The sequence below is a fragment of the Pinus tabuliformis genome, chromosome 6, assembly GCF_031772625.1.
Source record: "Pinus tabuliformis cultivar Carrire ecotype Pingquan chromosome 6, CPIR1, whole genome shotgun sequence".
Taxonomy (NCBI): Eukaryota; Viridiplantae; Streptophyta; class Pinopsida; order Pinales; family Pinaceae; genus Pinus; species Pinus tabuliformis.
In genome coordinates, this window is record NC_142292.1 from 1,748,010,945 (window position 1) to 1,748,029,631 (window position 18,687).

The 18,687-nt window shown below is 36.7% G+C and overlaps 1 protein-coding gene across 1 annotated transcript; it reads left to right on the top strand.

Annotated features, from left to right (window-relative positions):
* Positions 1–9,688: 9,688 nt before the first annotated feature.
* LOC149265902 (WRKY transcription factor 6-like) lies at positions 9,689–12,090 on the top strand. Its single transcript, XM_089394181.1, has 5 exons — positions 9,689–9,763; positions 9,860–10,009; positions 10,116–10,442; positions 11,287–11,400; positions 11,511–12,090. Exons 1-5 carry the CDS (start codon positions 9,743–9,745, stop codon positions 11,868–11,870), a joined length of 972 nt encoding a protein of 323 aa, XP_089250307.1. The 5' UTR covers positions 9,689–9,742; the 3' UTR covers positions 11,871–12,090.
* Positions 12,091–18,687: the final 6,597 nt, after the last annotated feature.

The following is an 18,687-nucleotide window of genomic DNA, read 5'->3' on the forward strand; positions in this document are numbered from 1 at the left end:
AAAATCAAGTGTGGGTTCGAGATGGATATTCAAGGTGAGGTAGGTATTAGATGGAAGCATAGAAAAGCACAAGGCCAAATTTGTGGCCAAGGGGTACTCTCAGGTGGGGGGGATTGACTATGAGGATACTTTTTTTTCCTATAGCAAGGTACTCATCCATCATATCAATACTTTCTTTGCCTACACATATGGGGTGGAAGATCCACCAGATGCATGTGAAAGAAACATTCCTCAATGGAGTTACTGAGGAGGAGGTGTATATCAAGCAAGTGGAAGGATTCAAGACTTTTGATCGAGAGTCTCATGTGTGTAGAATCAAGTGAGAATTGTATTGTCTCAAGCAGGCATTTCGGCCTTAGTACAACATGATCGATAACTATCTCATCGGTTTTGGCTTCACCAAAAGTGAAGCAGATGAAAAACTATATCATATTTTGGTAGAAGGTAAATTGTTGATTATTTTTTTATATGTTGATGACTTGATCCTTATTGGTGATGAATGAAATATTAGATATTGCAAGGAGGACCTTGCAAGGGAGTTCAAGATGAAGGACATGGGTGTCATCCACTATGTCCTTGGCTTGGAAGTATGGCAAGATGATGGGGAAATGTTTGCCTCTCAGGGAAAGTATGCAACCAAGATAATTCAGAGCTTCTGCAAGCACAAGTGCAAACCCATGGAGACTCCTCTAGCCACCAACTGGAGGAAAGAGGATGCCACTTTAGGTGAGGAAGTGGATTCAACTGTTTACTGGAGGTTGGTGGGTTCACTCATGTATCTTGAGAACACATGACCAAAAATGTGTTATACAATCAATCAACTGAGTCAAGATATGGTTATGACAACCAAACTATTTTGGAGGGACCCTAAACATGCTCTATGGTACCTCAGAGGCAATACCTTGCTTGGACTTTGGTACAAATGAATATAAGGATTGAAGCTGTGTGACTTCATCGATGTAGATTGGGCGAGAAGTCCATCAGACCTGAAGAGTACATCAGGTGGAATTTTCATTGTTGGATCCACCATTTTCTTGGTACAACAGGAAGCAGAGATTAGTTGCACTCAACTCAACAGAAGCATAATACACGGTTCCAAGTCAAGCAACGTGTGAGGTGCTCTGGATGAGGAAGATACTTTTTGGCTTGTTCGGTCAGATGATGGGTACTACTATGATTTATTATTATATTTAAAGTTGTATTAAACTCTCTGAGAATCTTGTTTTTCACGATTGATCCAAGCATATTGATATCCAATATCACCATTTACAGGATTGTGTGTAGAGATAGATTATTTTATTATAGTACATTCTGATAGAGGAACATGATGCAAATATTTTGATAAAGACCTTGTCAAGAGGGAAGTTCAAGTTCCATAGGTGCAAGATAGGGGTGATTGATAATCCCTTTCTTGCTGAGAGAGAGTGTTAAAAATGTAGCAAGAAAATCTAGTTTTGACTTTACCTTGGTCAAACTAGATTAAAATTTGAAATTCTATTTCAACATATTTCTTGGAGCTAGTTAACTATGGTGACATGGCACTTGTCACTCAATTAACTCAGTAAATTCGAGTTGGGGAAGCTTAAGTTCAGTTCTACATGATTGATTACTAATTTGTAGCAATCTATTTCAGTTAATTTGAGTTATTGTTTGTTTAACTAGTTCCAACTATTAGAAGAACTAGTGGATGTCAAGTTTTGGAAGTGGAACTTCAACCACACTTAGTGATCAACCAGTTAAATAGTGAATTATCCCAAAATAATTGTTTCATGCAGAGAATTCGAGTTACCGAGTTGAGATGGAGATTCCAAGGCAATGTACTATAAATTGTAGCATATTCTAATGTGTACAGGTGGTGTATGCAATCAAAGAATGACCTAAGGAAATTGCACAATTATAGGATGTGAAATTATAAAAAATAGGGGCAATTTCCCAAGGAGACAACACAAGGAAATAGGAGCTTGGGAAGGCTTGAAATTGGCTAAGTGTTGGCCAAAGTAATTCAGTTGGGCAGAGGGATAGAATATACTCTTGCAGGGTGTGCTCAAGCTTGAGAAAGCATATGTATTTCATCTCTATTATCTCATTATGCAATATATATAGTAAGGGGTTTTGTGCAATTGCTTTCCCATAGATAAATATTTGTGAATTTGTGATGTTTCCTTTTGCATGTCTATGATTCTTATTTTAGATGGTGAATTAACTTCCACATATCAATAGATTAGCTTCAAGTCTTGTGATTTTGCAAATTTCATGAGCATTATTGAATCTACACATTAAATTCTACAACGGTAGGGTGGAAATAATGATGTATCCAATTGTTAAATTCTTAGAGTATTCCATTTGGGCTTGGTTTAGAAATATTTTATGAGATGATTGGTCAATCTCTCTATCTACTCAATGTGTATTGCCCATCCCAAAATAGGAAGGATTTTTGGGAGGCCTTTTTCATCAAATCAATATTATAGTTGTCATCCTTGATTATAAAAGGGTATCTTAATAATTCTATGGGTCCTTTGAATCTTGGGGTGAAAGGGATATCCCATACCCCTTGACTGATTATTTCTCCAGTAGCATTGTTGGATGTAACCTGGTAGATGTCAAACCGATTAACTTAGGCCCCACTCGGAGAAACAAAAGAACAAGCTCGGAAAGGGTGGCTAAGAGGCTTGAATTCTTCTTGTTGGATGAGGCCTTGGTGGATCATTTTTCTTTCATTAAGCAATGGGTTGGGGTAGGTGGTGAGTTAGATCACTCCTCAATCATTTTGGAATTGAAAGGGACTACTCTTAAGCCAACCTACCCTTCCCAAATGAAGTCTAGCTAGCTCAAGGAGGAATATTTTGTGGCCTTGTTTCAAGAACATTGGAGATCCTATGTTCCACAGGAAGGATTATAAACCAACGTTCACTTTAAAAAATATATGAAACTTACAAAATAAAAAAATAAAGACTGGGCTAAGATTAAGAAGCATGTTGAAGCTCTTGAACGTCAAGAGATTAAATCAGTTGTAAGAGATCACTACCTAGGAAAGGGAAGGTTTTTCTTCTGTAGAGTCTAGAGAGGTCCTCTTTCACTTGGAAAAGAGGAAGAGGAAAATTTTAGAAGATTGAAAAGCATAGTGGAGGCTTAAAATCAGGGCTATTTGGCTTGAATGCGAAGACGTTGGCACTTTTTTTTTAGGCCTATGCTAACGGTAGGAAAATGGGAAATGCAATCTAGAACTTAAAATATAAGGAAGGTAAAAAGCTATCATATTTTCCAGATCTAGTAAAAATGGGAAAGAGTCATTTTAAAAGCCTATTCAAAACTTAGGAGGAAATCACTATTTTTGAAGGCATCCACACAACTCTCCCCTTTCCCAATTTTATTGGTGAGGAAGGTAATAGGTGTAACAACCCTGGTGAAATTTCTTGTAATAAAAGTTAATAAAGGAAAAATAAGACAACGGTTAAGGGATACTTTTTCCAAGCTGAATTTTGGGGAAAGATATCCTAGTGGGCATCACTGGATGTGTGTTTTGGCTAAGGAAAATTGACAAAGGCATTAAAAGGAAAAGAGGCATTTTTGGCACATTTATTTATGATAATAAAGGAAAATAGGAGAAAAGTAAGGTGAAAGGTCACAGGTTTCATGTGAGGAGGAAATTGAATGCAAATATTGGAAAATGAAAAAAATAGAGGTATCATTAATAAAAAGGTTTATGAGGATCAGTGGGCAAGCTTTTGCTAACCTTTTGTTAGTTCAAGTTTTGAGCTCTCTCATTATTCTCTCTCTCTCTCACTCTTGGCCACTTAGAGTTTTCTTGGAGCACTCTAGCTTTGGATCAAAGAAGGAAAAGAAAGCAAAGGGAAAGGAAGGAAATCAATGATCATGGAAGAAGAGCCGGATCAGGCAACTTCAATAGGAACACTTGTAGGTAACCTTTTGCATGTGTGATTTCCTAGCTAGTTTGGACATGCATGGCTTTGCATGTTGGTGTATGGTTCTCTTGCTATCGATGGCATGGTTTTGGTAGGTTATGACAGTGGTTTTCAGCCTAGCCTTGCATTTTTTTGGATGCCATGGTATGTTGGGATGTTTATCACAGTTTTTGAGATTTGGTTTGCAAGATGGATTTCAAAATATGGGGTGGAGGTGGTCTCAAGGTTCATTCCCAAAGGTCTAGGAATCCCTTGACCTATTTTGGCAAGATACATTATAATTCCTAAGGGACAAGTCTCGGTTTAGGGCTTATTATTCTGGGTTTAGATTGTGGTAAAGTCTGAGAGACTAGTCTCGGTTTAGGGCCTAGTGATCTAGGATTAGATTGCAGTAAATCTTGAGAGACAAGGAGATGGAAATTTCCTCAAGGATAATGATGGATTCGAATGGCATTCCAAGTTCGGTTCTGTTGTGATCGGAGCACCTATTTTGGTGTGATAACGGTTTGGTGAGGGTGGAGGTACTTTAACCTATGGATTCCCTTAGTTGTTCTTGGATTGGTTGTTCTATGATATCCCACATTTATTCTTGGAATATGCCATGGGGGTGATTGACTGAAAGAGAGATTTAGTTCAACCATGTCTATGGTCGGGTTGTATGTGGCAGTCCTAAACATGGTCGGATTTTCCTATGATTAATACAAGCTAAGTTCTCTTACTTTTACACAGGTTTATATGTGGATTTAATGGTTGTCATATCTATGATATTTATATGGTTTTATGCTGGTTATAAGCATAGTTAAATTACTGGTTCATGTCATGGTTATTTCATGTATTTACTTGTAGTTGTTAAATGGATGGATGCAAGACCTAATTGATGATATAATAGTTCAATGGAGAAGGAGGTGATCCTTCTGGTTATGTTTAATAAGTTCTTTCAGTCTTTTATGCTCTGTCTTGTATCCTAGACTTGTAAGTTGCATTGATGCCAAGTGCTTGACAGAATGTCAGTCCTGGTTGGGGATGCTCAGGCCTAGTCCTGAGGTTTATTTTTGATCTATCAACATTTTTATCATGTCTTTGGTCGATTCTGAAGGTTGTAGCAAGTTTTGGGCAGAGGATGGGATTTTGGGCTAGAAAAGTGGCTAAAATCTCAGGTTCGCTGGCACATGTATGTTGAGAAAAGTAAACAGTCGCATGCACATAGGCCTATGAGAGCGACTTTGGGTTACTGGTCGCTGTCATGCCTATAACAAGAGAGCGACTAGGGGTTAAAATGATTAAATCATCAGTGGGACTTAGGGACAAGATGTTTGAGTGGCTGGTATGTCTCCTGAGGGTTTTGTTTCTGATGGGGATGGGTTTGTTTGATATGTTCTGTCGGTTCCATTTCCTTAAGGTCACCAAGGAAGTTTAATCCCTTATGGTAGCCTCTCTTGTCGCATGTTTACCCTAGCTAGGAGGTTTCTTGGGTGGACACGGGAGGAGGGGGTGTTACATTAGGGAGCTTATGAATGAAGTTTCAAAAGAAGAATTAAAGAAAGCCTTGCACAATTTTAAGAAAGATAAGATCCTTGGCCCTAATGGTTGAGGTGTGAAATTTTTCCTAGGTCTTTTTGATATAGTCGTAATGGACTTACTACCAGTTGTCAAAGAATCCATAAGGGAGAAAAGTACGCTTCTAGCCTTCAAATCCACCTTTATTACTTTAATTCCAAAGGTTGATTCCCTTATAACTTTTAAAGAGTTCATACCTATCTCATTATGTAATGCCATCTACAAGGTCACAACCAAAGTAATTTCCTTAAGGATAAAGCTTATCCTCTGCTCCTCATATCAAAAAAGAAGTTCAACTTTATTGAAGGCAAACAAATTGACGAAACACTTGTGGTGGCTCAAGAAGGATTACACAATTTAAAAACAATGAATCTTAAGGGAGCTGTGCTTAAAATTGATTTACCCAAAACCTACAATTGTGAAAGATGGATTTACTTAAGACTTCTTCTCACATGTGGGATTCTATTTGGAATTCATCACATGGGTTATGAGCTAGATCCAAACTGTTTCCTTTGCAGTTTTGATCAATGATGCAACTTCTCCTTTTTTTCATGCACAAAGAGGTCTATTTCAAGGTTGCCCACTCTCCCCCTTACTTTTGTTGCTTGTGATCGAAGGTCTCATCTGCCTTTTGGTAGATGCCAAATAATGAGGGGATTTCCATGGTACTATAGTGACCAAAACTTTGGTTACTACCCATCTCCTAGTTGTGGATGATATTCTTGATTTTTGCAATGAATCCCCAAAGAGGTGGACAAGATGAGGGGGATACTCTCTTTTTTTCAAAAAATATGTGGGAATGTTAATCAATTTTCAAAATTCATCTTCACTGGTTTCAAATTTGGAGGTATATGAACTTCATCATATCTCACAAATTCTTCCAATTGAAACTAAATTGGTGGACAACGGTCTTAAATACCTGGGGTTTCTCTTGAAACTAAACAACTACTAAAAGGAGGACTAACTATGGTTGGTTGCAAAGGTTGAGAAGAGAATACAAAGTTGGAGCTACATGTGGCTATCCAAGGTTGGTCTTCTAGTATTCGTTAAGTATGTTCTTGAAGTAATCCTTTTCTATTGGTCATCCCTGGCCTAGATCCCTAAGGGTATTCTAGAAATACTTAGAAGAAATTGCTTTAATTTTTTGTGGTATGGGAATAAGGAGGAAAGGGTGTTGCCTTGGATCTGATGGGAGAGTATTTCTTGTTCAAATTCTATGCCAGGATTGGGCCTAAAAATATATATTTATATTTTCTTAATATTTGGCAGCTAAATGTGAGTAGAGGTTGTTCTCCCCTCAGAATTTGTGGACCCTAGTTGTCATTCAAAAGGATATACCCCCAAACACTATGGAATATTTGATTCGCAAAATCAATAAGCTAAGGGTAAATGTATTTGTCATTTGGCAAGCAATCCTAAATACTTTTGAATTTATTAGAAGGGGACTTACCTGAAAGGTGCGTAAAGGTGATTGAGTTTGAATTTGTCAAGATCCTTGGCTAGGCAATGACAAAGGCCATTTCCTCCCTCAACCCTTAATTGATTTTTTGCGTGATGAATGCCTCACTAAGTTGGCCCATATTTCTAATCCTAACACCATAACTATTTGGAATCAGGGATGGAAATTTTCTATAGACCTGGGCATTGTTGAAGACTATCTAGATTCTTGGTGGAACTATATCAATGCTCTTTTGTCTAGGCACATTGGTTTAACTCAAAGGGGTGATGAACTTGTTTGATGTTATTCTACACTTGGCATCTACACTCCAAAGGTGGGATACTTTGTTATAAGCACTAACACAATGCCAGTAGAACCTGAATGGTGGTGGAAGATTGCTTCAAAATCTTGTTGTCCCCCTAAGTAAAATATATGTGGTGCATTATCGAGAAGAAATTTCCAACCTAGGATGTCATTCAAAAGAGGCTTGCTCATGGTCCTAGATGACACTCCCTATGTATGGCCAATGAAGAATCAATTTCTCATCTCTTCCTTATCTACCCTTTCTGTCAACAAGTATGATCTGCAGAAGCACATATTATACAATAGGTAGGATAATCTATGGAAGAGGCTTGGCAAACTTGGCTATATTTCCCCTCATCTCGATTATTTAAAGCTCTCCCCTTGGTCACCTTCTAGGGGGTTTGGGCCTTCTATCCCCAAAAACATTGTTGATGAAGCAATGGTTATTCTAAGCCATTACCCATAGGATAAAGATGTTCACACAATCAAAGTCATTGAAGTTGAACAACCTGACTACTCCAATCCTTGGGCCTTCTTTGGTGGGGCCTCTTTAGACTCAACTCAAAATAGTGGGGGTGGCTTGATCCTCCATATTTATTATTCTCATTCTTATCATGTTTCCATGGGACTTGGACCGGATTCAAACAATCAAAATCAACTTCAAGCATGTAAGAATATCATTATTTTTGCTTTAGAACACTTGATCTCTTATATACAAATATTTGGCGATTCTATGCTTGTGGTTAATTGGATGAACACTATACAATCTTGTCGTAATATCACTCTTGCACCTCTTTTGGTCAATTCTCTCTGATTAAAAATTCCATTACCTCTTTCTCTTGCCATCATCTCTATAAGGAACAAAACTAGGATGCTAACAAACTTTCCAAAATAGGTTTAGATCATGATCCTGGACTATGGCAACTCAAAGAAGATTGAAAGGGTGTCATCAATTCTTATTTTCATAGGCCTTTTTTGGATTCAAATGTAGAACTCTTTATTCCCTCTCTTCATTGATACTTTTGGTTCATTCTTTCTCACAATCTGTCTGTTTTTGTATATGCTTGTATCAAGGGAGTTTTCCCTTCTACTTATTTTGTTTCGTTGGATAGACATTATATTTTCATATATTAGCTTGCTTTTCCATTAAAGCACAATCTTTTTTGACTTTGTTAATGCATACACACTAGATGTGTCTACAAAATATAATTTTTATGATCTTCAATGAATAAAAATTAAAGTTTTTTTTTTTTTCTAAAAAAATTATTAAGGTTCTAATAAAATTATAAAATAATAATAATTTTGTATATAACGATATGAAATTTATATAAAATATAAATAATATTATTAAGAATTCATATAAATTCATCTTAATTATAAATTTAACAGGCATAAATATTCATAAAAATCAGATTTTAAAAAATGTGAATATCATTTCAAATTTCACAATTTACAGAAAATTGACATCTCACTTAATTTTATCTTCTTTACCTATGATAAATCTAAACTTAAAATCAATTTACACTAATATAAGATTATGTATAATCAAAACTAAATATTTGTTCTTTTAAATTTGGGGTGCTACTTGAGATCTTTTCTCTTCGAAGAGGGCGAGTCAATTAATTAGTAAGCATCAAGGAACCCAATTAAGGACGACCATGTTATATTTATCTCTTTCAACTTACACCATATAACCAAGAAATACCATAAATCTAATCATAAATTATGTATAATCTAGTTAGTGATGAAACTAAAAGTTTCTTCTTTTAAATTTGGATTGCGACTTGATTAAGGGATTATAATGTAAACTCAGATTTTAACTGCAAATACATGTGGGGTAGCAAACTAACCTTCCACTTCGGGCTAGCAAACGAATCTTCCACTTCTATCGGTTCAGACTCCATGGGAGACTGTCATTTTCTTATAGTCATTCTTTTGAACTTCTTAGTTTGAAATTTATGAGAAAGGAAAAATGCAATACACACGAATGAGAGTGTCTTTTTCTCATACTCATTTCTTCAAACTTCTTAGTTTGAAATTTATGAGAAAGAAAAAATACAATATACAATACGATTAAACGAATATTTCGGTCTCATATCGAAGAACAAGAACACGATACCAAGATTGATCTCTCATATTCAACAACAAGGGCTGAGATTCTTCTACTCTCAACCACTACTTGTCTTATAAAGTCTGATATTGGCAGGTGAAGTGAAGGATAGATGTTGATTTGGCTCTATCCTTTGTAACATACACGAGTCAGGGTGCGCCAACGACAGACACACATACATCTCTTCTTTATTTTCATATTGGCTGTCCTTTCTACTGGACACGAGTCACATCACAATGCGCCCACGATCAGCCTGCAAGGAAAGTTCTTATTCAAAGTCTCTCGAAAGTTTCGTGCCCGCACGACTCGCAGAAAACAAGTGCCAAGTCATTGCGAGGAAGGCAGTTACCAAACGAATTGCGTATTAAGTTAAATTCGCAGGCAGTATCTGAAAATTGAAGATGAGATGAGATGGAAGGTCACAAGAATAAGGTATTTTCAGGGAGTTTTCACAGATATGGTCTGTTTTCTTTGTTTATTCATGTGGTCACGCTATGCCTTTTCTTATACATTGCATCACTCGTGCAGATCACGGTACTTATGGCCGAGATAAATCGCGTAAACGAGGAGAATCAGAAGCTCAAATCTATGTTTAATTGCGCGTGTTACAGATATAACTACCTGCAGGAGCATATCAGGCATATGTTGCAACAGGGGAATGGCGTTGATGGTAGCCAGGTATATTATTTATACTATTTTGTTTTGGAAACTAACTTCATTTTGGGATTATTAGGGTTCGGGAATCTCAAAATTTCTTAACATTGTTTGCCTTCTGATTTGGTAGTTATTCAATCGAGATCACCCAAGTGAAGTCAAACTGTGGCGAAGGTTTATTAATGTCGACTCCAGCAGCACAGTTTCGCACCAATCTGTTCCCTATAGGGGTGATCGTGAACGAAGCCGAGAAACGGTGGAGAAGAATGTCAAGTTTATGGAAGATCAGCCGCTGCCCTCAAAAAAGAGAAAGAATGGGATGATCGATTCATCCATTGAACAGACGGAGAAGTCGCCGAAAAAGAAAATTCAGTTGATGACCAAGGCCTCTGGCCAACACAACGTAGCTGCGGCCAAAAGAATCTTGTCCGTGCAAGCAAGATCTGAGGCGTCCCTGGTAATAATAAAATTCCTGCTTTCCTGTTATGTACAATCTATGTGCTGAACCCCAATCCCATCTAACATGGAGTAGGTATTATGGGGCATCCATTTGCCGAATATTCAGCAATCAGAAGGACATGGAGGGGTCGGACATGGAAGGGTCGGGGTCAATTATTTGACCGAGTTTATGGCTCTCTGATTGTCAAATATTTGGGGAATCAGAAATTGAGATAAGTTTAGGGTATTTGAACTCACAGTTTGAATGACAGAATTTTATCTATCATCCATATCAGAATTTTATCTATCATGCATATCATACTTTTGAATTTATTTAAATATTTGGCAATTAGAAGGACATGGGTGCCTTCCTATATAGATCTCAAATGAATTTATTTAAATATTTGGCAATTAGAAAGACATAGGTGCCCTTCCTATATAGATCTCAAATTTATTCCCAGAATATTAGTAAATATTTGTCTAAATTTATGTTGATGAGGGATAAATTTATGTTGATGATAAATTTCTAGAATTTTTTTGACTAAGTTAATTGTCTAGCCATTATATTCTGGAATATTTTTGGAATTTACAATTTGCAATAGACAGACATAAAATTACTCATAAATTATTAAATTAATGATAAAGAAGTTTAGGAAAGACTCATAAATTATTAAATTAATGATAAAGAAGTTTAGGAAAGACTAGTTACTTGTGTGATTTCCAAGTTGGTTTTGGTTGGTTGTGTGATTGCCAAGTTTGTAAATTGCAGGCCATTGCTTCTTTGTAGAAGCCAATTCTAATAACTACATATGTTATTTTTTTTGTATAATCTATAAGTAACTAATTTAATGTAGTCTTATCAGATAAACGATGGCTGCCAATGGCGAAAATATGGGGAAAAGATGATAAAAAACAATGAACGACCGAGATCTTATTACAGATGTGTTACGGCCCCAGGTTGCCCAGCTAAGAAACAGGTTCGACCTTGTCTATTTCTCAAAAGTAATGTCTTACCCATACTGTCATCAAATGAAATACATACAACGGATTAATATAAACATGTTAAATAATGGCGGATTTTGCGCAGGTTCAGACATGCGCCCAAGACCGTGCCATCGTGGTAACAACCTACAAAGGCGAACACACTCATTCTTTGAGTGCTCTGCCTACCGTTGCCATGACGTCTCCTCCAACCAGGAACCAGCTACTGAGCGGACAACCAGACAACCAGCCTATCCGTTTTTCAACCGCCATCACCAGATTATCGAACTCAAGTCCGTCAATCACTCTCGACCTCACAGATAACCGGTCTGATCGGTCAGGAATAAAGTTAGAATCTGCACAATTAGCGACCGACAGCTTCCAACACTTGATTTCATTGTCCAACGATACGGGTCAGGCATCGGATTCTCACAATCAACAGAACAATTATCTATGGCTTCGATAATGGCAGATTACAACTTCACTACATCCCGTGCTGTAGCCATACCGGGCTATCTGGTCAACTTGCTGTAGTCCAAGCGATGACCGAAATCCCCTAGGCAACGCACTTCACGGATGGTTCGTTTCAGAAAGCGTTTGTCTAAATTTATCTACACAGCAATATCTGCTTGTGAAACCTGTAAATGAGAAAACCTTCTATAATATATATGCATGCTTTCATACTACATATCTGGTTCTTCACATCCTTATGTTGATTGGATTTCTGGAATATTGCCTGACCGGATAGGCATAGGGGACGTCAAATATCCACTCAGGTTCCAGGGTTCTGGCTGATTTGTTTGTCTATTTTATACCAATGGTCTTCAGCTTAATCTAATATATATATATGAATATTATTTCTTAAGATAGAATTATTATTTTTATATTGTATTTGTAATTGGTTGTTTTTAATATGTTACAATTTTTTTTTAATATTAAAATAAAATTTTGTTTTAGTAGTTTGGTGAACAATTAGTTTTTCTAGCTGATTCAGTTTAGTTTGTAACATTTATGAAATAGTTATATTTAGTATTTTTTAAAGTTAGACTTTTCAAAAGTTCTTGTTCCAATATATATGTAAAAAATTAAATTAAAATTAAATGTGAAATAATAATAAGTATTTGTGGGCTTGATTGGCATGATCGTGAAAATGAAGTATGATGTGTAAAAATGTTTGAGGTCCAAACCTATTATGTATAAGGAAGTTTGAGGTTCAAATCCCCATATTCACCTAAGCCTACATAAGCACCTAAAGTGGTAGTGGTTGGAATAGTGAAACAATAATGAAATAATTAGCTAATAAAATTGAAATATAAAGTAAAAATAATTAATTAATAATGGTTAATTTTTTTATAGATAAATAGTAATTTATCTTTATTACGGGACTAGCATAATCATATTAATTAAATAGCTTGTCAAGATTTATAGGCACCAAAATACTTCTATGATCATACATTTCTCATTTTCAAGATTGAAAAAAATCATAAAAATGAATTAAATTATCTTTAATTTAAATTATTATTATTACTAGCCTAACCATATAAATTGAATGACTCGTAAATACCCATACACATAAATCCATAAAGCATAAACATACTTCATCATACACCCCAAGTTGCCAAAATAAAAAATAATATATTTTAACTTTATTTAAAATAATAATAACTATTATTAATGATAAAAATAATTAATAGATAAATTAAACATATATACATTATAAAAAATATGTAATGAGATTCTTACCCAAGAAGATTTGCTCCCACTTTATCACAAAGATACTTAATATGTAAATAGAATTGGTACACTATTATGGGCCAATAACATGATTTATCAATAACATATGCCATAAAAATCATAACTCATATGGAACTATACTTGTTCTTGTGACATTTTTTTAATTAACTTTATTTAAAATAATAATAATTATTATTAATAATAAAAAGAATTAATATGAAATAATACTTGTTCTTGTGAAATTTTTTAATTAACTTTCTTTAAATAATAATAATTATTATTAATGATAAAAATAATTAATATATAAGTTAAACATAGGTCCAAGGTTAGCTCAATTGGTCTAGTCCACATCATTAAAGTACCTTTGCTATTGAGAGGTCATAGGTTTAATTTTCTTGATACACTAGAACACGTCTCTAGCCTAAAAAAAGTCTGCAAAAATTGGAGGTACAACTAGCCCTGGAAAGTGCTTTGATACCAATTGTTATGAACTTGACCTACAATAAAACAATAATACTAGAAATATAAAACAGTAAAGCAAAAACACAGAAATATCACATGAAATGAGACAAGTTGCAACAATATTTTATTATTCAAAAGCAAAATATAATATTCACTTGCCTCTCCAAGGGGCAAACCTCCAACAGAGAAGAGCTAAATTAAAATAAGGCTCGATGATTCTTCCCTTACTGTCTAAGGCTATTTGTAGCTTAATGACATTCAAAATCCTAACTACTAGTGGTCCCTTACATAACACGTGTTAACTACTTTATTTATTAACCGTGGCTCGTTTATAACTAATGGTGGTCCCTTTTCTATAATGAGGGTCAACCACTTACAATTATTATTAATATGGATAACCGTTTACAGTATTTATTGACTCAACTAACTAACTATGACTTTGACTAGGCACCTTGGGCTTATTACATAAATAAAGCGGTTAGGGTTGGACCCTAACATGCCCCCCCCATCAAAAGGAGCCTTGTCCTCAAGGCTAAAGCTAAAGCTGCGGAAATTGCTAAAGAATAGTGGTTGGTTCCCATGTCACATCTTCTAGAGGGTGTCTTTCCACTTGATGAGGACTTCCTTGATCATGTGACCACATAGATGTCTTTCGTGAGTATCAAGGACCCGTTCTAGTCGGAGCCAAAGTGAACCTTCCTCATCCAATTCTTGCGGCACGATACATGGAAGACCAGGTTGATATTTGAAGTAGTTGGCATGGCCTGTTTGTAAGCGACTGCTCCTATATGTTAAAGTACGTGATAAGGCCCATAGAATTTTGGTGCTAGTTTCTCGCAACCCTTTTTTTTGAGAGATGTGTTCTTATATAGTTAGAGTTGTAGGAACACCTCGTCACCTACTTGAAATGACTGTTCAGAATGATGTTGATTGGCCTATTACTTCATTTTATTCTGAGCTTGATATAGGTTATCTTTGAGATGAGTGATCATGACAACGCGTTCTATAGGATCTGATTAACCATGTGTACTTTAGAACATCTAGGGATATAAGAAGCTAGTGAAGGTGGGATTTTTCCATACACTGCCTCATATGGCATCATCTAGTGGCTTCATGATAGTTAGTATTATACCACCATTTAGCTAAAGGCAACCATTGTACCCATTGATGTTGCTTTTATGAAGTGAAGCACTGTAGATAGGTCTCCAAACATTTGTTGAGTGCTTTTCTTTGACCATCTATTTAGGGATGATAAGTTGTGATCAATTGGAGTTGCGTGCCCTAGAGCTTGAAAATTTCTTGCCAAATTTGCTAGTGAAAGTGGGGTCTCGATCATACACAATGGAAGTTGACATGCCATGAAGTTTGAAGATTTGGTCCATCAAAAATTGAGCCACCAATGTTGGGATAAATGGGTGTGGTAGAGCACAAAAATGAGCATATTTGGAAATCCTGTCAACAACCACCATGATGATTGATTTGTTTCTTAACTTTGGGAGACCTGTAACGAAATCCATGGAAACATCCATCTAGATGGAAGTAGGGAGTGGCAATAGTTGTAAGGTTTCCGGTAGCTTGATTTTTCCCTCTTTGTTGCATTAACATACATCACATTCAGCTACAAAAGTAAGAATGTTGTTCTTCATGCTGGTCCAAAAGAAATATTGGTGTACTCATGCATAAGTCTTTTGAAATCTTGAATGTCCTGCAATCAGAGAGGATTGCAACTCTTCCAAGATGCGTGTTTTGAGGGTGGAGGTTAGGGATAACACTACCCGATCCTTGCAGTGAAGAACCTCATCCTTCCAAGAGTAGTCTCTTGAGGAATTAGGATCTTCTCTTAAGTTATTAATGAGTTGGGACAGAGAGGGGTTGGCAAACCATTCATGGCGAGCCTCTTCAATCCAATCTAGTATGGGTAGAGAGAGTGATAAAATGTTTCCCTCATACTCAAATTAGCATGATAAGGCATCAACCACTACATTGTCACACCCCTTCTTGTAAATTATCTCATAATCATATCCCAATAGTTTTTCAAGCCATTTATTTTGTTGTGGCAATGATAGTCATTGCTCTAGAAAATATTTTAGGCTATAATGGTCAGTGGGGATCTGGAAATGTCGCCCCAATAAGTATGGTTTCTAAGTGTCTATTTCATGTAATATGGCCATCATTTCTTTCTCATATGTACATTGACCTAGATATTTTCCACTGAGTTGTTGACTGGTGAAATCCAATGGTTTACCTTCCTGCATTAATATTGTGCTAATGCCCATACCTAAAGCATTACATTTAATCAATTTTTTTTTTTTGTGAAGTCTCGTAAGGCCAATACTGGAGTGGAAAACATGGCTTATTTGAGAGCCAAGAAGGCCTGCAGAGTTGCGCCAGTCTAGAGAAATGAATTTTTCTTTAGAATATTAGTGAGGGATCGAGCAATGTGTCCATAATTGCAAAAAAAATTGTGATAGTAACCTGTGAGCTCCAAGAATCCCCGCAAATTCTTCCAGGTTTTTGGTTGGGGCCACTCTTGCATTACCTGAATCTTTTTCAGATATACCCTCACTTCGTCATGGTCCACAATGTGTCCCAAATACTCTACTTCTTCCATGCCAAAGGAAAAATTGGGTAATTTGACAAATAATTTGTGATCTTGGAACAATTGCAATATCTAGTCAACACACTGAAGGTGTTTGTCTCATGTTATGCTATAGATGAGAATGCCATTGAAAAAGACAAGGACAAGTTTTCTAAGATATGGTTTCAGAAGGTGGTTCATGAGGCTTTGAAAAGTGTATGGAGAATTACAGAGACCAAATGGCATGACCAAGAATTTATAATGGCCTTCATGAGTTCAGAAGGATGTCTTAAGAATGTTAACTTCCTTCGTGCGTATTTGGTGATAGCCTGAGTAGAGGTCTAGCTTGGTAAAAAAGTTAACACCATGTAGCTCATCAAGCAGATCATCAAATATTGGAATAAAAAATTTGTCCTTGATAGTGAGCTTATTAAGGGCCCTGAAGTGAGGACACATTCGCCATTCTCCATCTTTCTTTAGAGACATGACCACCAGATATGAATAAGGGTTGGTGCTGGGATGAATAACACTGGCTTCGAGGAGTTGCTTGATGATTTTTTCAATTTCATTCTTTTGTGCAAAAGGATATTGATATGGGCAAACATTTGGTAGCTAGGCACCCTAGACCCAAGGGATGCTATGATCATGTTCACCACTATATGGTGGGAGCTCCTTAGTTTTGTCAAAGACTCGCTGGTGGAAATCTAATATGTGTTGCATATTAGGATGAATATGAGGAGGGAATTCAATGGCCTGGATGGCATTAAATTGGGCTACCACCCCATGATGGCCCTTTTTTAAAAATCTTCTCCATTCAATGCGAGTTGATGATATTATGAGTGTGGGCATTATGCTTAAAGCTCATATATAACTCTTGGAAATCCATTGTGATAGGGCCCAATGTGTGGATCCATTCGACACAAAGGAAAATGTCGTAACCACCCATTTCAATGTAAAACATGTGGGTTTGAGGTGATAATCCCCCATCTGAATCTTAATAGTTTGACAACTTCCTTAACATTCCATGGTCCGCCCATCAATGATAAGGACTTGGAAAATGAATATCGGCCGTACAAAATAATGGAAAACTTATGCTACTCTCTTATGGACAAAGTTATGAGTTATTCCATTATCAATTAACACCACTACTGGGTGATGTTTAATAAAACATCAAATTTTGAGAGTCTGGGGGAAGAAATTCTAGCCAAGGCATGTAGTGATATAACCAACTCATCTAGTGTAGCTATGAGATCATTGTCTGGGTCGGTTTTGTGTTCACCCACTTCTTCCTCAGGCACTTTAGTGGATGGAGCTTCATCGACTGAGCTTTTTTCAGCAACATTAATTTGAAATAATTTTGGTTCCTTGCATTTATTTCCTGGGGATTACTTGTCATCGCAGTAGTAGGAGAGTCCTTGTTTCCTTCTTTCGGCCATCTTTTCCAATGACACCTTTTGAACCTTAAGTGTTTGGGTGGGGCACATAGCATGGGTGGGACGTGCCTTTGCAATGAAATTGGGTTGGGCATTTAAGGTGGCTTCTACCTCTAAGGCCTTGCAACATGCGTCCAACCAAGTAGCTGGGTGATGCATTCAGACATGGGTTTGGATGGTTTCCTTTAGGTCACTAATGAAACATTCCAAGTAAAATTCATCTCCTAGTACTTTAGTTCTGATGGTCAATCATCCAAAAGCTGCAACGTAGTCCCTTACTGTACTTGTTTTCCTGAGCTTAGTGAGACGAACCTAAAAGTGAGATTCTTGATCAAAGCAGTCACATATGGAATTTGAGAACATGTTCCAAGTTGGAATCCATGGATAACATTTGTGATTCCACTGCCACCACTACCATCTCTCTTGGTCCAGGTAAGGGGCTCCCACATGTATTTTAGTTCCATCCTCCCAAATATTATTAAGGAGGAAACATTGTTCCATTTGTGGTACCCATATTGCGGGGTTAGAGTCATCAAATTTGTACATGTCCAACTTGGGTGTCCGTTGGCTCGAAGATTGGTGATCTCCATGGAAATGAATGTGATGGTTGGATTCTCCTTCTTTGCGTGCATCAACATTATGTTCTTCCCTCATGGGTTTGTGAGGAATCTTTATAACAACCAATACTTGTACAAGTTGGGAGGTAAGGGAATCTTGGAGGTCATTGAATTTTTTCTCGAGGTTGTCAACCTTCTCGAAAACCCTTTCCGCATCCATAACTTGAGACCTTGCACCAAGCATACATTAGCCTTGATCAAATTTTGGGATTACTTAAGAGTAGTATGCTTGGAAATAGGGCATGCTGAGGAGTCTAGTGACGTGGGTCACTTGAAGCCGCATCAGGAAAAATTTGGGACCGCTTGAAAATTGGGGGCTTACAAATGAATGGTACCACTATGACAAGCTCGCCGTCCTAAATCTTATGCGCTAGGTCTCTTGCAAGTGTTCCAAGATGGACCAACTTATTTATTTATTTATTTTGAAAGAAGTTTTACTCCTAACTAATCAATATTGTG